The following is a 22,476-nucleotide window of genomic DNA, read 5'->3' on the forward strand; positions in this document are numbered from 1 at the left end:
CTAGGATTTTTTGTTCACAAAACCAGCATTTTTCAATGAGCAGGAAAGCACCTAGCAGCAGAGGAAAACATTACACAGCATAGGACTGTCTCCACATATACCCTGTCTTTCTTTCCAATGGAAACTCCAAGTGGCTTCCATCATTCTCCTCTACTCCATTTTATTTTCACAACAACTCTTTGAAGCAGGTTAGGCTGAGTGTGTGCAACTGGCCCAAGGTCACCCAGTAAGCTTCCATGGCAGACTGGGGCTTAGAACCTGCGGCTTCCCACACCTAGTTCAGTACTCCAACCACTGGACTACACTGGCCCTCTAGCAAATAGACAAAGAGGGCCACAACTGGAAATATGGCTTATGATCCAAGGCAATAGCATGGAGTTATATCTTATGATTCTCTAATGCAATTCTGTACAATCTGAAGCCCATGAAGCAGAATATAGTCCAACAGCGTGTTAAAATCCACCACTACGTCTCTATCCATTCCAATAATGTGCATTAACAGCATTAAAAACAGCAAAGCCGTTAAACTCCTTTTAGCTGTCCTGTTCTAAGGCAATACAGCAGTGTTGCTCTTAAAGCCTTTAGTGAAAACCCTTTCAAAAAAACCTTCTGCTGTCGTTTCAGTTTCCATACAGTTTAGCTTGCTGTTTATCCTAAATACATGTGAATAAGAAAAATGAAGTATTTATTCATGACAGCAAATATTTACTAATTCAAACATTTAGATATATAATAACATACAAAATATTTATGGCTGTAAAAATATAGATCTGAATGTTAAACAGTTGTCAGTATATCTTATTTGGCCAACATTTCAGGTTATTGTGTTATAATATTGTGATCATTTTTGGTTTTGTGGTTTAGATTTTTATTATTTTTTTCCTGGGCTTTTTCCTTCATCATAGAAGTAGAAGTTGTAAATGTGCACAGCTCAAGGATTAACTACCCAGCTCCTTCCTTCAGTCATATAGCACAACAGCACACTATGTGACTGAAGAATAATGCTATTCAGCTTCTCTGTAATGCATTTTTAAATAAAGGAGAGAGGTTAAAAGAAGCATTTCCTGAGAATATAATCAGAGTTGAGAAGAAAATCCCTCAACTATATTCTGAAAAAGTTATTTTGACAAAAACTAAGTTGTGTATTTTCAAATACATGTGACTCCACACATTGTGATACTGTTAGTATAAATATGTCTGAAGCGTCATTCAAACAATGCACCATTCTGAATTCAACAGGGCAATACAAACATTTTCTTAAACAACATCATGGCCTCATGCTCCATAATTTAGTGGAGTGCTTAGTTACCTGACAATGGTGTTCACATTTTTCTCCTCTCCATCCTGGAGCACAAGTACAAGTTCCATCCAGAGTGTTGCAAGCTCCTCCATTAAGGCACTGGCAAGTTAGATTACAACCAAGACCCCATGTTCCACTAGGGCAGCTTATAGAGCAATCCACTCCATGCCAACCTGTCACAATAAAAACAAAATATCTGCTTTCAGTAAAGAGACACAATTTTGAAATCTCTTTTGGATGAAAAGCAGCAGGGACAATGCTTAATTAAGTGTAAGTTAGTGACTGCCAGGGGCATTGCCACATGCGTATTATATTCTCAGTGCATCTCTGGGCCAGAAGATTTAAATTATCCAACAAAATGTCATCCATATTTCATCCTGGATTCTAAATTCCGGTAGCTATCACACTACCAGTCCTTTATTTACACCCAGGTAGACAGAGATTTAATTCCAATCTGTTTATTACAGTCAGAGACCCAACAAATAACAAAATATCATACTAATTTGAGATGCAACCAAATATAACCAAATGTAGCTAAATAACAAAATATACAGTTCAAAACAGACACAGCCTAAAACCTGGGTATACAAATTCCAATACTGATTCTAAGATTTTAGACTTAAAATTGGTAGAAGATTAAATATTTTTGTTTAGCAACTCTTTCCGGTGTTTTGTAGCTTGAAAAGTAAATGTCACCACTTTTAGATAAATTTCCTGATCCCTATAGGCTAAAAGCTTATCTAAGTAAAATCTGGTATCCCTCCCTGGGAACTGGCTACAGATCGGAGATATATAGACCATTTGAATATTCTGACAAAGTTTACACTCAAAAAGTACATGTTCCCTTGGCTCTTACTCTCCCTGCAGATGCACAGTCTTTCATCGTATGGGCGCTTTTTGTATATGCCTTGTGTAACTGCTGAGGACAGCATATCCACTCTCATAAGAGTAAATGCTCTTCTATAGTCAGCTTTATTGAGATACTGTAGGTATGACATCATTACAACTTGGGTTAATTTTTCCTTGCCTGGAAGATAGCCTTTAATCTGAGCTGTCTCTCAATATCCAATATTCTTTGTTTTAAAAATGGTTTAACAGAGCTATAGTCCATCTGCATCAAGAACTGTTTAGAGAGACCATAAAAGTCCAATTTGAGCTCAGTTTCTTTAATCGAAAATGGTATTGTCGAGTCCCTCAAAATGACGCTTGCCAACCAGTGGATTTAAGATACTAATTTGTGCCTATACAAAATAATAGCAATCCATAGACGAGCCTTTAAAGTAACCATGCCAGTTTCCAAGCAAATCAAAGAATTAGAGACAGCTGGAGGGACCTGTAAAATATGTCTTAAAAACTTGGATTGGACTGTTTCTAAAGCCCGCCAGTGAGATTGGTGTGGGGTTATATTCAAAGGAGCCCCATACAATAACTGGGCAAGAGGTTTAGCCTTAAAGATCTTAACTGCTGCTGTTGTGTTCCAACCTCCCAGGGTCTAATAAAATTTCTCAATTGCACCTGTGCTTTTAGTTGCACTTGTAGTAATATAATCCATGTGCGCCTTCCTGGAACATGAGGATTGAAAAACTATTCCTAAATATTTAAAGCAGTGAACCTGCTCAATGTCTACTGAATAGGGGTGTGCATTCGGCTACAAATACCCGACAAATACCTTGTCAGTATTTTTCAGGTATCACATAAGCCAAATACAGATATGTATTCGGCTACTGGTATAGCTGAACCCGAAAAAGCTAATATTTTCCAGCTTTTTGGGGGTTCATTTTGCTATACCAAAAAAGGTCTCATTTATACTTAACAGCCTGAGCCGCCGGTCAGCAATTGGGTTTAAATGCCTTTCTTTCCCTCCCCGAGATCAGCAGTTCAGGTGTTCCCACAAATTGTTTATAAAAAGGTTAAATAAAAAGTTTGCCAATATACAATCCTGCTTAACACCTTTTCCGGCCTTTATGGTTTCTGTAAGATGGCCTTGAAAGTCTGTCCGACCCTGGATTTTAGTATTCCCATATAAGGCCTTCATTAAAACTGAAAATCTCTCATCACTACCCATATCCCTCAATTTAGCCCATAAAAGTGCCCCAGTGTACCAACTCAAAGGCCAATCTGAAATCTATGGGTAGACGGAGCTTTAAGAGGATCTATCTTCAGTCACATGTTCAGACGATGCCACTCTCTTTTTATTTAATTAGGGTTTAGCAGCCTACTACCTATCCCATCTTTGCACTAGATTAACCTTAGAATGGGTTGAGCATTCAGCCAGACTTGGGATATACCACGAGAAGGTGATGAGCCAGTGAAAATTCTAAGTGTCCCAAACACCTTGAAGATTTATTTACATTAAACTGCCCTGATTCTTCTTTTGATCTGCCAATAAATCTCTCTTTTTCTTCTTACTTATTTGTGATGAGTAGTCTGAGAGAAGAGTCTTCAGGGTGTGGGGGGGTTGTATTGCCTGCAGTTGTTCAAGTCTACTGTGTGGCACAGAGCGGAAGCCTGATTAAGTGGGATCCCTCTTGTGCAAAACTCAGAAATGGAGGAAAGCCAAGGTGTTCCCCTCTTATAAATTAAAACCTTGATGGTGGCAGCTAGGTTTACCATTCATGAAGCCTGAAGGGGTTGTGAGGGGATGTTAAAGATGTTAAGGTGAGCTCTTCATGGCAACCCCTGAGAGGAGATGCTGTGCAGCAGGATACACCCAGCAGAGGAGGTAGCTAATTTGGAAGAATTCAGATTGTTCTTTGAAAACAAAGTCTCATTTGTGTCTCAGGGCAAATCCAGGTGTGATGCAGGAGATCCCTCACTGGATCTCCTAATTAAAAAAACTACAACTTTAAAACCATTGCAGAATGTCTGAATATGATCCGAGTAGACGTGCAGGGATAGGGCATTTAACTCTTGCCTTCCCTGACCTGAGATTCAGCCCCTGCCTCCAAAGTTCCTATTGGCCACTGGGGGGAAAAACCCAATTACAACAAAGTCAATCAAATTAAGAACATCTTCCATCCAAAGAAAACAAAGAATGAGCAACTGGCAAATCTGCTAAAACAAGGGACTATCAGAAGAATGTTCATGGAATTCTATTCATCTTTTGTGTAATTTTTTAATCCTGCTCTTCCTCCTATGACGTCAGGGCAGAGTATATCATTTTCCCCTTGAATTTTACCTTCATAACAACCCTGTGAGGTAAGTTAACCTGAGAGAGAGTGACTGGCTCAAGGATATTCACTGCCAGTCTTCACAGCCAACTGGAGACTTGAACCTGGGGATACTTGATCCGGTGTGCTAACAACTACATCATACCAGCTCTTAGTAAAGGTGGCAACCTAAAGTCAGTCAAGATGGCAATCTGGAGTCAGAAAAAACTCCTTCCATATTAAAAGACAAGAACCCTTGAAATCGGGAGATAACACATCTGCCAGAATTACCATTCTGAGATAAGACATTACTTCTGGATTATTTGAAAGTATTATTTGTGTAAGCAGTTAGCAAACATGTGACTTAAATGTTTTAGAGAGGGAGGAGTGGCCATGGAAAATTAATATGATTAAGACAATTAGCCAGTGTTGTCTCTTATGTTGACTAGGTCATGAACGCAGGGTAGAAATTTTGGAATAAAATGAAACACAATAGGGACAGGGCTGTTTAAGTCTGGATCTGCTGCAAACACATAGAACTATTTGGGGTTTGACAGGAGGTCCAATGTTAATTGCAACCATCCCACATGGCTTTTGTCCATGCACAACTCATGATTCCTAGCATAGTCTGGGTTGTTGTTGTTTTTTTGTATTTAGAGGGGACCCCTGCTTCCTTTTTCACCAGCAGAAAAGCTAGTTGGATCCAGCCCATACTTTGTATTTAAGTTTAACAAAATGTGAGCTGCAGTCACCTGTGATCATCAACACTAACACAAGCTGGGTTTCTAATTTTATACTTTGTTTACAGCTAGGAGAAAATAACTGCACTCAATCTAATCAATAAGTCATTCAAAACATACATGTTGTGATGAACCTGTCTCATGAGTCTGTTTTGAGTTTCCAGCTACAAAATTAGATGCTTCAGTTACAATGAGTATGGTTGAAGCATGCCGTCATGTACTTTCACAACAAAATTTTAAAAGGACTAGATCTACTGATCATTAAAATGATTTCAATTTTATATAACATTCCCATTTACTTTATGCTAGGCTAGAAGTTTAGAAGTTCTATGAACTAAAAATAAGGATTCAATTTTCCTAGCAATATATGAATAACAGCACAACAGAGTTATATACCCTCCTAAGTCCTAGAAGTCAATGGACTGCTTAGGATGGCACAATATACAGTGTATTTTATTCTTGCGTCCTTTTTGCAGTCTTATGACTGTAGCATAATTAGAGCAGTCTTATGACCTGTAGCATAATTAGAACAGGTTTCTGGGTTTTTGAGAAGCGCTCAGTTAAAAGAGCTGAGATGACATACATATGAAGTAAGAAGTCTTGTCTGATTTTACAAACAGAAACGGCCAGTAGGACTGCCACACTAATATTTGGCAAGTCATTAGCCTATGATTACCCCATGCCTCTTTAAAAACTTGATTCTGCATTTTTTAAGTTCATATGAACCCTATTTTATAAGACATAAATTATTTATCTTACCTGCTTTGCAAGTACAAGAGCCATCCACTGAGGAGCAGATGGCCTCGTTTTTGCAGCTGCATGTAGAAGAACATTTTACTCCGTATGTTCCAAGAGGGCATGGAATAGAACAATCAGAACCCTAAAACATGGGGGGGGGGAATAAACAAAAGTATCGAATTGAGGGAAGAAGAATTATTTTGTTTGGTCTTCTTGTTTGCTTCCTGATTTCTAGGAAATGTCTGAATGAATTATATATTTATTAAAATGAATAGATATCTAATGCTGCAGTCTTGTACAAACTCACCTGTAAGTAAACCCCAGTGATTACTATGGGACTTTTTTTTGAGTAGACATACAGAGGACTGTGCTACGATTCTTGATTCATATGTTACACTTTTTCCTACATCTATACGATTTCCATATATGAGATTATCTGACAGATAAAATTGCAAAATGCAAAAGAGAGGTCCTCCTCCCCGACTTACACAGAAAAACAATCCAGAATCAAGTCTCTCCAACCGAAAGGACTAGAGGACTACAGAAGGACTAGAGATTGCAGCGGAGCCAGAGCTGCTGCTGCTGTTGCTGCAAGAGGAGCAGCAGGTGCAGCCAGGGTCCCCCCCCCCCGATTTCCCCACACTCCAGCAAACAAAATTTTCTGGGTACGCCGCTGTTATCTGTATCTGTGGAGGGTTTATTTGATGAACCCACTGTGGAAAACGATACACTTTCTGCTGGGAAAATGTTCTGTATTCAAGAATTACAGATGTTGCTAATGTTTTCCCTAACACAAATAAGTTGGATATAGTTAATATATGCATCGAAACTGCCATATTATCATTTATTTTATATCAGTTGCTATGAGGGATCAGATACCTTTGAATACCTTTTATTTATTCTAAAGAGAAGCAATTTAAAGCGATAGACTGGACAATGTAATTTTAATTTAAATAAAAACAATTGGCCAAGGACAATTGCAAAAAAGTATAATTCATCAGATCTTTTCAACAACAAACAGTATCATCTCCCGGAGGGGGGGAACTATTTATTAATAGTGAGTATAATGCAACACTATCACTTTAATCCCTAGATCAGTACTGCATCTGCTGTTCTTCGTGTTTTTCTTCCAGCACAGTCAATATTTATACCTCACTGGAAGTTTTCCATTCTCCTCTGCTGGGTATGTGATTCTACTAGATCCATTTAGCCTCTAGATATAACCTTTAAAATGTTTCCTTAATTAATTTACCTGATTACATCTTTATTAGTATTAGTACAATGAGGCTACTCTGGGTCTAACATTGTTGAAAGAGCTAATAAGGATCAGAATTATTTACCTTAAAACCTGGAGCACAGATACATTTTCCAGTCACACTATCACAGTCAGCACCATTTTGGCAAGTGCAAATTTGTTGACAAGATTCACCATAGAATCCTGGGGAACATGTCTCATTACAGTTCAGTCCAGACCAGCCCGGTTGGCAGGAGCATTCTCCAGACATAGGGTGACAGCTGCCACAAAGGAATGAAAGGAATAAAACATTTGGAGCTAAACATGATACCAAGAGGCCAATGCAGAAAAACAGTATTATAGACATGCGTAAAAGAATTTTGCATAGAAGCTTTTTTTAAAAAAAATAAATCCATATTTGGGAGTGAGGGAACATAGGAGCACATGCTGTATTTTCCCACTACTCTTTAGTAATGTAATTCAGAAACTTGAATTCCATTCCTTAAATAATGTTTCCTTTTTCTTTAGGAATTTAAAATAAATAATCATGTTTTGGGGAAGCTTTGAGTTCAAGTTCATAATACTTTGTGAAATATATCCTCCTTCCTGATTCTTTAACAGCACTTTGAAATCTACATGTTCTCAAATTAAAACTGTTTAAGACTGAAACTGATTTCTTTCCTAGAAGTGATGGCAAATCACTTTCACATGAAAAGATGCCAGGGGCACTTACCACCTTTGTGAATGTGCATAGCCTGTATGAAAATACCTGGGGACAGACCAGCTGTCTACCTGAAAACAGCAGCTCCATTCAATGGCCAGCCACACAGCTGTTGTCTTGTAACAAATGGACATCATCAGCTGTGCTAAGATATATGGCTGCAGAAAATGGACACAATAGGGTGCTCTGTGGTGTTCTGGCAGACAAAGCACTTAGCGTAACTCTCACCAAAGGGAAGCCTTAATATCCAGATCAATTATGTTTACAATAGGCAGCCTGTTTAAAGATGGACTCTGGTCGCTGATTGAAGTCATACCCCCTACGGCATTCTAGAAAAAGTGAATCCAAGTCCGGACACATTAAATGACCTATGGCTGAAGGCTACATTTCTTCCGTGATTTTTAAAAAATTCTCTCTGTGAGACTCCCTTCTTATTTATGTCAACTTGATTTCCTCAAAGTCTGCTATTATTAAATTGCAGACACATGCAATTTTACACTATTGAGAAAATTTAAAAATACACATAGTGTGCTCATGTATATTTTAATATGTGAGAAGCAGTAACAGCAGGAACTTTCTCTAGCTGTTGGGTCCTTGATTCATACTCCTGAAACATCTGGGAAGGCAGAGACCAAAAGACAGAGAAGTATGTCTTGGAACAGCTCTATTACAAATCAAAAGAAAAGCTCACAATAAATTAAGACTGCTCTCAAGTACTCGAACCTCAGTCTTTTACTTTTTATATCTAACTGTAATTCTTTTTTCACTATGGTTATCCAATCCTTGAACTAGAATTTCTTCAACTGTAACAGTTCACTGAGGAACAAAGTTTGAGTCCAGTGGCACCTTTAAGACTAACAAATTTTAATTCTGGATAAAAGCTTTCATGTGCATGCACACTTCTTCAGATACATTGAAACAGACTTTGCCAACCATTATATATAGGTAGAGAGGGAAGGGGGTTAGTTGCCAGGAAGGGCTAATTGGAGTCAAGATGCATAAATAACTGAGTGATAAGTATAGCTAAAATTAGATTAAAGGTAAGACCTATGAATAGCAGCAAATTAGCATACAGATAATAAAAGGGTTAACAAATGGATGTGAGAGCTGAGTGACTTAGCATGTGTAGTGAGATAAGAACCCAATATCTCTGTTAAGCCCTGGGAGTTCCATTGCCCTAGGTGTTGTAATAATTTGTAATTCAGCAATCTCTTATTCTAGTCTGTTTCTGAAATTCCTTTGCAATAAAACAGCTATTGAATGATTTGTGTGGCTGAATGGTATAGCAGTCAAGCTCCAGTAGCTAATAAGATATTTAAAAACAGACTAAATGAACTCCTAAGCAGAGTTATGTTCTTCTAAATCCACTAGTCAGGGTATTAGAAGGGTATAGGATTGCACAGTAAAAGACATCAAAATCCTGACACAGGCATACTTAGCACCTCTTTGTATTACTTGATTAAATGTAGTCATGACTACAATATTTAACAAACCAAATGCCATTTTTAAGGAGGTCTTGAAGCCCACATTTCCATAAAATGCTCTCTGTGATTTGTAGATGGTTATTATATTTAATCTAGGATCTTGTATTTGTTGAGAGATTGCAGTGAAGGAATTTACCCCACTAAACTGTTGAGCTTAATATGATCTCCTTGCATTTCTTGACATGGGAACAGGATAGAGCTCACATGGCTGAGTCTCACTTCCACTTAAGAGATGATCCTCAGCAATATTTGCAGTGAGATCCCCCCCCAAAAAAAAATTAGGCTAAAGGAGGCGACAAACCACTTGTTTTCTTTCAGTTCTGTCACCTACAGAGTGAGGGCCTGTATCTATCCTTTGCTCTCATGCTATGAAGGCTCCATGGCTGCATGATGGCATAACACATGCAATGTTCTTTCTCCCTATTAGGCGGGATTCCCACCACCTTTGGGGGGATGAAAAGAGAAGCTGGATTTTCACATACGTAGAAATTTACTTAGGTTTACAGAGTGCTTTCTTGTTTGTGGTGGCCCCATTTTTTCCAGCTTTAGTGACTGGCATGTGACACCTACTTTGTTTTTAGAAGAATGATAATTCAGTGTCACAGAAAGAATGTTGAGTTTTGTAATGATGCATACTTTATGCTACCAAGATGGAGGGGGGGATTTTAATCCCTGCTTTGTGCTTAGTTTCTCTTTTTTCATAGCAAGGGAACACACATACAGTGGAGCTGAAGCCCAATGGCAACACTGATATTTTGCAACCCTGTTCTGCTGCCACAGTGATGCTGAGGAATGCACATTTGCACATATAGTGATTGGCACCCAAATTACTATTCCATAATTTGTAATTAAATATAGGAAGCAGAAGTACTTTGGAAGCTTTTGATGGTTCTTATGTAGTCAGATTAATTGGCAATGAATAGCTAAAGCTGGTATTAAGGAATGCTACATGTACTTCCCTCTTTTTAAATTCACATTTTTCGGGAATATTATCCAAGGACATCAAAACAGTATCGAAATGTACAATAAATCAATATATCCCAGACAATGGCAAAACTGCAGCGGCATTAAGTCAGACATCCGGATACAAAAATGCAAGCCTGCCTATATGTCAGATAGTCTCAATGTGTGGGACAAAGAGAGTAGGAGTTCACACTCCTATCCTGCTCCTCACTTCACCATAGCCCCTAAAGTTCCCCATCTCCTCAGATCAGGAAAGGAAACGTTTAACAGGTGGGCAATGCCCCACTTCCTTCAAATGACAGATGGAGAGCAGAGTTTCCCTTCCTTGTTCTGCCTCTTCACCCCACCTGTTTGAAGCAAGCCCTAGACCAGATGCCCAGTGAAGGTACACAGCATCCCAGTCATGTTATTTATTTATTTATTTATTGCATGATGTTGCTGTTCAATCCACCAGCAATTCCTCTGGCTGGTGTTTCCCCCCCTTCCTCAACTATCTATTTATTGATTGATTGCAATTTCTTAACCACCCTTCCCCGCTTACGCAGGGCTCAGGGCGGTTTACAACAACACAAAATCTAATACAATTTTAAAACCAGTTAAAGCTACAAAAATTCAATATTAAAACATTCAGCATAAATATTTAAACAGATGGCATATTTAGCATTCAGATTTTTTGGGGGGGGAAGGGTGTCGGGCAGATGTATCACCGGGAATTCTATGGTTTGGGCTTATATTTATCAGTCAAAGTTCTCACAACTTGGCTGGTATCTGATGCAAACAAATGGAACTATAGGCCTTACACCCTAGAATACTAAACAAACTGGCTGAAATTATAGCTGAGTCTAGAATAATAATTTCTGAGATAAATATAATGAACGTAAGAAGAGCCCTGCTGGCGCATCCAGAGAAACAGATGGCTTTAATATTCTTGGATGCTGAAAAAGCATTTGACAATGTCAACTGGCAATTTATTATCCAACAGATGAAAATAATGAAGTTTGGGACCAACTTTACAAGGGCTATTGAAGCTATATATACAAAGCAGAAAGTGAAAATAGTAGTAAATAATGAATTGACAAAGAATATGGATTGAAAATTCAATATGGATTGAAAAGGGGACAAGACAAAGTTGTCCAATATCTCCACTGTTGTTTATATTAACATTGGAAGTGTTGACAAGAACTATTAGGGAAGACTCCTGCATTAAAGGGACATCAATAAGAGGAAATAAATATAAATTACAAGCCTTTGCTGACAATTTGGTATTTATCTTAGAAGACCCAATAGATTTGATACAACAACTAATGAATCAGATTAATGACTATGGGGAAATGGCAGGAATGAAAATAAATTATCAGAAGACAAAAATGATTACGAAAAACATGACATCGAAATAGAGATGTGAAATAGCAGAACTAACTGGATTTCAACTGGAAAAGAAAGTCAAATACTTGGGTATTAATATTACAGCAAAATGTAGCTCTCTGATGAAAGACAACTATAATAAAATATTACAATACATTAAAAAAGACTTAGAGAAAAGGATAAAGCTCCAAGTATCATTAATGGGTAGAATAGCAATCTTGAAAATGAATATTCTACCGCGTTTAATGTTCTTGTTCCAGACCTTGCCAATATATATTAAACAAAACTTTTTTGATGAATTAAATAAACTGACACAACATTTTATATGGCAAGGGAAAAAAACAAGAATTAAAGTGAAAGCCTTGCATGATGCAAAAGATAATGCTGAATTTAGAGTACGAGACTGGAAGAATTACTATAGGGCAGCAAATTTAGTTTTGCTGAGAGAATGGATCTTATTTGAAGACTATAGGCTGCTGACTTTAGAAGGACATGATTTAAAACTGGGATGGCACGAGTTCTTATGGTATGGGGAAGCTTCTGGACACAAATATTTCAAAAATCATATGATAAGAAGATCATTATTGACAACCTCGGAAAAGATCCGTCTGATAATATATACTAAAATTCCAAGATGGGTATCTCCAGTGGAAGCCTTTTCTCAACCAGTATTGACTTCAAAGCAAACAGTTATCAGATACGCAGAATTGCTAGACAATAGAAACAATCTAAAGTCTCAGGAAGAATTAAAGAAAAATGTAGGCTATAACATAGATTTGTCACAATTGAGTAAAATATGGAATGTGAATATCAAGTTGACCAAATCGGTTGCATTTAAAGAAAATTTGTATAAAATGTTCTATAGATGGCATCCAATCCCAGATAGGTTAGCTAAAATGTATAAAAACTTGAGTAACAAATGTTGGAAATGTAATAATCATGTTGGATCATACTATCATATGTGGTGGACATGTAAAAAGGTTCATAAATACTGGATTGGAGTACATACTTTCTTACAATCAGTGTTGAATATTAACAATAGTTTTTAAACCAGAAGTATTCTTGTTAAACTGTCTACCAGATGACTTAGATAAGAACCATAGATATTTTATTTTACATGTTATAACAGCAGCCAGAATCTTATTCACAACGACATGGAGGACATTGAAAATCCCAAAGCTTAATGATAATGAAGATTGTGGAATGTGCTGAAATGGACAGATTGACAAAAATACTAAAAGGAAAAATGGAAGAAGAATTTTGGGAGTATGGAGGGTGTTTTATAACTGGTTAAAACATAAGTACTAAGAAACTAAGACTAAATGAAGAACAATAAGAAAGATGGTTATAATAGTTGTGAAACTTTCAGGAGAGGTTTTGCATGCAGAATGCTAATTTGGAATTTTTATACAACTCTGTACTCTTCCCCCCCTTCTTTTCCCTTTCCCCCTTTCTATATATAAACTAATAAAACTCTATTTAAAAAAAGAAAAGAAGAGCCCTGCTGCATCAGATCAATGGTCCATCTAGTCACTGTTTCACAGTGGCCAACTTGTTGTCCCAGGGGACCAACAACAGGGCATAGAGGCTAACAGCTTCCCCTGATGTTACCTCAGCACTGGATTTCAGAATTTTTCTTGGATGTAGATAAGAAAAACAATCAATGGTACAATTAATTCTTGGAGAATATCTAGGTCTATTCACTAGCTGCTAGCTATGTCATTTCTGACAAGGCTTAGACACAATATTGATTTGAATATCCATGCAGATTCCTACTGGAAGAGGTAGCCATTAAAGTATTCTGGCCCCAGGCCATTCACAGCTTTAAAAACCACTTTGAACTGGATCCAGAAATAACCAGGCAGTCAATGCAGAACTGTATGTTCTGTATAACTGGGAAAATGCTGAGAGACATTCCTCCTTCACCAGGTCCATTGGCTTTTGAGGGTGTAGTGAAAAAGAGTTCACTGACAACAAAACTATGGTTTCAAATAGTGACTCCCACATGGTAACTCCAGTGCCAGCTGATCATATGGATGCATGTTCTGATGTTTTTGGTACAAAGGATTACTGAATCATTGTAAGAAAAGTGAAAAAGTGAGGAATACCTGAATCAACAATGAAAATTTCCATTAAATAGATGTTAATGCTTTAAAAAAAAAAAGGATAGCCGAAAATACAATTTAGATATGTCCAGGCATGTCTTAAATATATTGCTTTCATTTTTATTTCCCTCTGTTCTAAACTGCTTACTGTTATACACTAACCTATGAAGTAAAACTACAGAGATGCTAAACCCATTTAATTTGTCACAGAGAGGGGAAATGTTGAAAACATATTCAAAAATAAACATATGCTTCTGTTTACATCTGAACATTTGCATTTTGACTTGACCACAAGCTGTCTTCCAATGGTAAAAATGAAGAAACAGCTGTGTCAAGCATAGATCAAACATAATCCTTGAAATATCAGAAATGCTATATAATGTAGTTCAATACATTCTCATCAATACAGAATGTTTACAACAGACTTCAGATAACTTTCTGAAAGATCATAAAAATCTCAGTTCCTTTGAACAGAAACAAAGTACAAGGCGTTGGTAAAACTGTGGCGTCATCATTTATCTAATTGTGAACCCAGCTCCCTGTAGACAGAAAAACCCAGAAAATGGGGCCAGGTACACACATTACACATTTTTCTACAGAGCTGGGGGGATCCCCAGGTTTACAGAAAAATCTGAAAAACAAAGGAATTAAAATAAGAATTAAATATTTTGTTATATGACTGAGATCTTATGACATATCTTGGGCACCATTTTAAACAATGGAGGAGCAGCCCCAAAGGAGCAGGTGTCACCACGCCCCCCCCCCGCTGCATCAGCCAGCCAGTTGGAGCAAGGTAAGGGTGGGGGAGGAGTGGGAGCCACCACTCCTCCCCCACTATTGGTGTACAGGCAGGTGGGCAAGGAGGAGGAGGAACTTTCATTGTATGAATCAGCCAGCCAGATGGTGGTGTGGCTGGTAGGAAGACAGGTGAGTGGAAACCACAGCCACACCAGCAAGGCAGGGAGGTGGCAGCATGGAAGACAATTGGATTTCCCAACCGTCTAGCCATAATTCCAGCCCAAATCTAACACTTACTAAATACATATTAAGCCCACAATGGAATGGCTCCTATGACTCTCTCCTTGCTCCACTTGAAGTAATTTTTCTCTCCTGGAGCAATGCACCTCTTTCGGTGGAACAGTGTCATGGGATCCAACCCAGTATATTTCCACTACAGCATGTGGAAATGCAGTAGCCACATCAGTGAGCAACCATGTTAATGAAAATTAAAAAGGAATTCAGCCGGTCTAGAGATGCTCAAACACCTGCCACTTTGACTCACTTCCTATTTGCCAGTGGTGATTAGGCAGACAATAAATTGATGGGCTGTTTGGCTGTTTGCAAGTATTCGTGTGCATTCACAGAACAGACTACTTGCAGCCATCAGAAATAAACTCCCAGCTGATGAGGAATCAGTTGGGGGTCAGCTTCTGATTTCCCACTGAGGAAATTCTGCTTTGTACCCAGAAAAGAGGGGACAGAATCCAGTGCCAACTCCAGCTAATGGGCTAGAAATCAGATTCTTCTGACTCCCTATCCTGCTGTGATTTTCTGAGATGCAGCATATTTGGGGAGAGGGGTGACCAAAAACCCAGCTTATTTCACATAAGTTCTCCCTGCCCCAAGCTGTCATCTTGGGCTGCAAAGAAAAGGAGAGAAACCAGCTCTTTTTCCCTCTCCCTTTTGCAGTGCCTAGATCTGCCGAGCTTGGAGAACGAGAAAAGAAATGAGCTCTCTTTTGCAATTCAGAGACTACAATCATTGCTTCTGTCCCTGCCCAACTTGGACAAAAGGGAATCACAACATCAATCCCTTTTGCAACATCCCCATGTAGTTATTTTGCTGAGGGGGCAGAGTGGAGAAGAACCAGACTCCCAGTTGATTCTCCCCATGAGCTGTGAGTCAGCTACTGACAACTGCAGCTGCAAACTTGTTTGGTAGCTATGTGATTTGCTTGATGTAATCCAAAGATATCCCTTATCAGCTCTCAGGCTGATCATGAGTGTCAAACAAGGTAAGTTTGTCTGCCAAACAAGTTCCCTAAAGTCCAAAATACATGTTATGTTTAACACCTGTCAGGACACAGCTGCCTGGCTCACCTCATAGTCAATCATTAAAAATGGGACTAACATTTAAAAATGCCTTTGTTACCCTGCACAGCTCCAAATACTGTGAGGAGGAAGGAGGGGCTTCACGCTTGCCTCTTGTCCTACTTTCACCAATGGAAATGACTGTAGTGGGAGGGGCTGTTTGCCCCATCCTCTGGTTCCATGTGTCCATTCACAGGACATGTGGTGCCAGACAAAAGGGTAAACAGGCTGTTTCTACTGACAAAAACAGTGTGGGAGGGAAACATGAAGGCCCTCTTCAGTCTTGAAGCATTTGGGGCAATGAAGACAATGAAGAACATCATTCCCCTACTTATATCTTTCTAAAAATGATACCGCACAAAGTGGAGATGTTTCTCTATCATTTGGTGTTACTTTAGAATTTTAAAACAAATATTTTTTTTAATTTGGTGGAATAAATACACTGTATTAAAAAGTAACACATTATTCCACATAAGCACCTGGGAATGTGTCTCCAAGGATGTCTGTACAACATATATTACATATTAGTACCACTCCAGCAAGTCCTTTTGCATGCACAAATAGTGAAGGTTTTTGCTTTTTCTTTGAAACACTAGACTTTGTCTTCTGCCCTTTCAGAAACCATGAAAATATAAATGTTTCATCCATATATCTAACCTTTAATAGTAAACTGGCTGGTCCCTGTGTAGATGAGAAAGGAGACAGGGCCTTCCACAGACAAGGTAAAGCTCCTCACCTGCTTGAGGGTCTTCTCAAGTATGGTGAAAAATATGCAGATTTACAAAAGGGGGGGAAAGTCCCAAATCCAGGCTGCTCTGGAAGGAACTGAACATTGGCAGCAGCTGAGTGTCTCAGTTACCATTTCTTACAGATATAGAACCAAGGGTCCTTTTGGCCTGCAGGTAGCAGCTACTACGATTGCTTCTCAGGACTTGAAGATATAGACTTAATTTTAGCTTCTTCAAAATTCTTAGCCTTTTCACTCCTCCCTTTGCTTAACTATTGCTTTGCTTGTGAATGAGTTCATAACAAGAATGTCTGTCAAAAGTTCTAGAACTTTACCTGTCAGTATTTGGTAAGTGACAGGGACACTTTTTATCACATTTGATACCATAAACACCTTCACTGCATAGTCTTGTTTCACAGCGTTCTCCTGTGTATCCTGGCTCACAGAGACATGCGCCACTAATGTGATAGCACTTTCCACCATTCATGCATTGGCACGTCTCTGCACACTGTACTCCAAAAGTTCCAACTGGACATTCATCTTGGCACCTGTGAGTAAGTCAAAAATAAGTACATTTACTTAGTTTTTATTAAAACATTTCAACTGCAAATTCCATTTTGAATAATGCTTTAAAAAAAATTTTTTGTTTACATACACTTCCATCAGCTTCTAATGGTCCACCATAATATTCACTGTTATTCCCTGACCTTCCCATATTCTTGTCCACTGAATGATAAGCCCTGCGGCTGGAACACTAATGTATCTATGCTCTATACAGGGCCTGTCACAATGGTGGTGCTAAATAAATTGTTAGGTTATAGAACTTTGATGTCCTCCAATATTCTCTGTTCAGGTGCAAGTGGTCTGAAGACTAAAAATGGCTCCATGTTTTAAGTATCAAAACATCTGACAATCAAAGTAAGAGTCTTACAATAGCATGGCTTGTAGCCATTTTGACAGTTGAAAATGGCTTGGGGAAGCCCCTCATCCCCCTGTCCTGTAGATCCCGGTAGGATTGAGCTCCCACAGCATTTTGAAAAGTTAAAAAAATCCTCTAAAATGGTGCAGTGTCCCCATGGCAGACTTGGACACAGCATCATCTAGTTTGGCCCTCAGCTCATTTATTTAGATGGACCTCTGGATGGGCAACAAGGTCCTCTGTTTCATTACAGAAGAAAAGACTATTGTTCCGACAACAATATTGGTTGATGAAATTATGGTGCACTTTTTCCTGTGGGTTTATGGTATTTTATGGCATGGAAATTTCTAGTAGCAAAGATATCTGATAGTGGTGGAAGAAATTCCCTAGTGTAACTTCCATAATGAAGGGAAGAAGTTTAATGTGAGATATTACAAAATATTCAATAGCATCCGTTATGGAAAGTTCACATGTGTATAAATCATGGCTTTCCTCTTTAAAATATATGTAGGTGGTGACTTGGGAAGAAAACTGTAGTGTATTCAACTGCATGTATGTAAACTCACACATTCATACACAATGTAAAGCTTCATCCTGGACAAGGATCCTAATCCCTCCGATTCCATTGGTAGCCCAGGAAGAACCATCCAATCACCTACCATCCAGTTCATGAGAGGGAACGCTTGTGATTGGACTTTAGTGTTACAACCTGATTGGTTGTTATTGTATAATAGGGCGTGGCTATATCAGCCGGGAGAGTTTAAAAGAAGAACAAGCTTCAATGCTAAAGCTGTTCTGGCTATTCGAGTTGATCTGTTGGAGTTGTGTTACGAGTTGCTGAATAAATCTGATCTTTTGCTGAATCACTCTCCGACTCCTTTGTTAAGTAGCCGACTTAACAAAAACAAAACCAGAAATGACATGAAGCAATTCTAAATGACTGCTGACTTTGGCAGATGTGTTATGTGCTGTTTAGCCATCTTTTCATTTAATTTTTTTATTCCTTTTTCTTGTTCATTGTAAGGGGGGAAAGACAAATTCCATTTCACTTAAAGTACAAAAGATGAAAATATTATGGTTAGTGCCACAAATGACATGCACCATGTTTTAAAAATTTGCCTTCTCTAGTTGTCTTTTTCAAGGAAATCAAGAAAAGGATATTCTGTGCATACAATTCACCACAGTTTATGGTTACCAAACTCATAATTTTTTTTACATATACCAAGAATATTCTTCCAGATTATTGGGTATCCATGGACCATAGTGGGAGAAACATGTGGTTGAATCACTTATTACAAGAACTGCTACTTACAAGTCATGTTGTCCCTGCTGATGTTTTGTTTGGGGTTTTTTATGGCTTTGAATCTGCATAACTGTCTGAATACATTTTTCTGGATTTTTAAAAGTTATCCTTTCTTTCTTCATTCTCCCTTTTGCTCAGTGGTTCAATTTACAAGAAGTTACATGCATCTTCTTACCGTTCCCCTGTGTAACCTGGACTACAGTGACATTGGCCTGTTGCTGAGTCACATGTCCCTCCATTGTGACACTGGCATTCTTGGGTGCAGTTTCTTCCATAGCGACCTTCTGGACATGGCTGACCACAGACTGTGCCCTGTTTGGAAACAGAATTTCAATATTATCACACATGGGAGTGCAGCTGCAGGGGGGGGGGAATGAAGTGGATTTAATGGAACTCAAGAGATTATTCTTATAGCAAGCAGCATCTTTAAAAATGCCAGGTATTTTTTTTAGCTTGCAACACAATATATATTTTGCCATAAGGGTTAGGCTGTTAATTTGTTGGAATGTTTCCTCCTGTAAAACAATTCCAATATTTTATCTCCAAGCAACAGTAAACATTTAGATACTTAAACCTAGCTCTTCCTTGTTTCTTCACACAAGCAAGTAAAAGAAAACATGTAAGGATCAAAACCTAAACATTTTTTCAAATGATTTTTGATTTATGCTTTATCTTTGTTTTAAAACATTTTTGAGAATGAGACTCTGATCCTTAGTCAGTCATTGTGCTCAAATCTCTTTGCTTAAGTAAAGTACTTACAGAAAATGGTAATTAAAGAATGCCAGCTTTCAATCTAATTTATTGTGGCAGGAGCTAGTAAAAGAATGCCAGCTTTGTGAAAGGGTAGTTCTGAAGGTTAGGGTGTATGTCTGAGAAATGTGGGGTCATAGGCAGTGTTCCCTCTAAGCTGAGTTAGTGTGAGCTAGCTCACAGTTTTCTAACCTCCGGCTCACACATTTTTGCCGTAGCTCCAGAGCAAACTAATTTATGCAGTAGCCAAATTGCTCGCTCACAACTTTAATGCTAGTAGCTCAGAAAGTAGGATTTTTGCTCACAAGACTCCACAGCTCAGAAAGAACATTGGTCATAGGTGGGCTACCAAGCTCGCAGTCAGACTTACATCAGGAAACTGCCTTAGATAGGGTCGCCAGGTCCCCTCGTTGCTCCGGTGGGGGGATTTGAGGGATGTTCCAGGGGTGGGGAGGGACACCCCAAGCCCCATCCCCAAGAGCGATCACCCACCCAGTCACTCCTCTCCCTCCCCTCCTGCCCAATTTAAAGGGCTTCAGCTGATTGGCAGGGACAACGTGGCCTGCCGACCAGCTGGAGGGCCCTTTAAATCTAGCAGGAGGGGAGGGAGAGGGATGGCCAGGTGGGTGGTCACTCTTGGGGGTGGGGCTTCCTCCACCGGTTAGCTGGCCAGGGGTTGATTGAAGCCCCTAGAAGCAGGAGGAACCCCCACCCTGACCTGGGGGCTGGCAACCCTACCCTTAGAAAGTGCTTGTTTGCTCAGAGCTGTGAAATGAAGAAAAAGCTTCCAGTTTCTCTATCACTCCACTTTTACCAGCAGGAAGGGGGGCTTTTGCCTCTTTTCTCTGGCTCCACATGCCCTAGGAATGACTAGAGTTGCCAACCTTCAGGTTAGGCCTGGGGATTCCCAGGAATTACAACTGATCTCCAGATTACAGAGATCAGATCTCCTGGAGAAAATGGCTGCTTTGGAGGGTGGGTTCTATGAAGAAAAAAGATTGGATTTATACCCCGCCCTTCACCACCCAAAGGAGTCTCAGAGTGGCTTACAATTTCCCTTCCCCTCCCCACAACAGACACCCTTGTGAGGTAGGTGGGGCTGAGAGCTCTCTCTCGAGAACTGCCCTTGAGAGAACAGCTCTGAAAGAACTTATGACTGACCCAAGGTCGCACCAGCAGCTGCATGTGGAGGTGTGGGGAATCAAACCCTGTTCTCTCAGATTAGAGTCCACACTCCTAACCACTACACCAAACTGGCATGATAACCCTGATGCAGTCTCTCCCCTCCCCCAACCCCACCCTTCCCAGGGTCTACCCCCAAATCTCTGGGTATTTCCCAACTCAGAACTGGCAACCATTGAAAGGACAGATGGAGCCTGAGAAAAGGAGCAAAAAGCCCCCCTTCACTGCCCTTCCTGGGGGTGGAAATGCAGTGGAAGAGAAACTGTAAGCTTCTTCTTCCTTCACAGCACCAAGCACTTTTTAAGGGGAATTTTACTGATGTACATCTGACGGAGAGTCCAGTTGCATACCAGTGACCCCACACATGTTGGGCATATTGTGTAGTTATTCCCAAAGACTACAGCTCAGGTGGGGACAAGCAGATGAGGAAAGCAAGTCATCAGCTACAGTCCCACAGAGGAGATTTAGGACTTTTCCACCCGAATCCCCTTCTATCCTAAATTCTTGTACACACCCCAAGATATGTTGTAATAATTCCTTTCATATATCAAATATGAAATGGAAGTAAAAAAAGATATTTTTGGTAGATGTGTCCTAATTTTAGAACAATTCTCACCATGTGGAACTCAATCAACAATCATCAGCTGTTCTCTGTGAGTGCAACAGAGCACTGGCTACTGCGAAAGAGTTTGTGGAATGTTTTTCTGTTTAAAAATGTAAAGCTGTAAATGTTTCTGTAACTATCCCAGAGCCATTGGTTTAGAACACAATATAGATCTGATCTATATGTATATGTCTGGGAAAAGTGTAATAGATATTTAAATAATTAAATGCCAAGTTACAGATCTGTTTGACTTGTGGTGCATCTGTGTGGGATAGGAAGTACAAGTTTCCCCCCCAGTTCACCATAAGGTTCTCTAGGCACCTTGGAATCAGAAAATATTGAATAATATATGCTTTTGTAATCATTTGGTTTTGAAAATCCCTTGTGATATAGTACATTTCAGTCTTATTTTTCATTTCATTTCAGTCTTATTTTTTGCTCAATGGCTGGCTGTTATTCTAATTATATTTTCCAAGAGGCATGCAATGGTTGAAATTTATACTATTTTAGAAGGTACATTTACCATCCACCCAGGAGGACAGGCACATTCCCCAGTTACATGGTGACATACTCCTCCATTCTGGCATGGACATCTTTCTTCACACTGTGGCCCATGCTTACCAGGAGGGCAAAGATCCTCACAGCTTTAAAAAAAAAAAGGTTCATGTTAAATATGATGTTTAATTATGAAAACCTCTCTTTTGCTCTGAATATGGCACATAATTTTTCAAACTAAGAATGCAAAACAGTAGGCTATACAAATAAAGACATTTAACGTTTAACAAAACCACTAATCTGTAAAAACAAAGGGAACATCATAACAATTTACTTAAGCTGTGAGCTCTTGTTACTTACAATGGAAAATACATTTACAAAGTTCCTGGGAAGTTAGATCCATGTTAGCATTGAATTACTACAAAACAGATGTTTCTGGTCTAATCCAATTTCTACCTGAGTTTCTGGTTATAAGAAAAAAGTTCAAAATGTAGTAAGTATTTATTGAATTAACTAGACTTTTAATTCTCAATTCCTTATTTGCAGATATTTTGTAGAAACTGCACTCTGCTTTGGGGGGGAAATTAAGATTGCTGGTGTAGGGCAT

The 22,476-nt window shown here is 39.0% G+C and overlaps 1 protein-coding gene across 1 annotated transcript in view; it reads right to left on the minus strand.

Moving 5' to 3' along the window:
* Positions 1–22,476, minus strand: part of MEGF10 (multiple EGF-like-domains 10) — a 160,951-nt gene that overhangs the window by 48,777 nt on the left and 89,698 nt on the right. Inside the window, exons 7-12 of the mRNA XM_015413519.1 lie at positions 21,898–22,018; positions 19,014–19,150; positions 16,952–17,164; positions 7,268–7,442; positions 5,949–6,069; positions 1,310–1,473 (exon numbers count right to left, since the gene is read on the minus strand). Of these exons, the coding sequence (XP_015269005.1) occupies positions 1,310–1,473; positions 5,949–6,069; positions 7,268–7,442; positions 16,952–17,164; positions 19,014–19,150; positions 21,898–22,018 (931 nt within the window). The remainder of the gene's footprint in view (positions 1–1,309; positions 1,474–5,948; positions 6,070–7,267; positions 7,443–16,951; positions 17,165–19,013; positions 19,151–21,897; positions 22,019–22,476) is intronic.

Source organism: Gekko japonicus, unplaced genomic scaffold, assembly GCF_001447785.1.
Source record: "Gekko japonicus isolate JY-2015 unplaced genomic scaffold, Gekko_japonicus_V1.1 scaffold245, whole genome shotgun sequence".
Lineage (NCBI taxonomy): Eukaryota > Metazoa > Chordata > Lepidosauria > Squamata > Gekkonidae > Gekko > Gekko japonicus.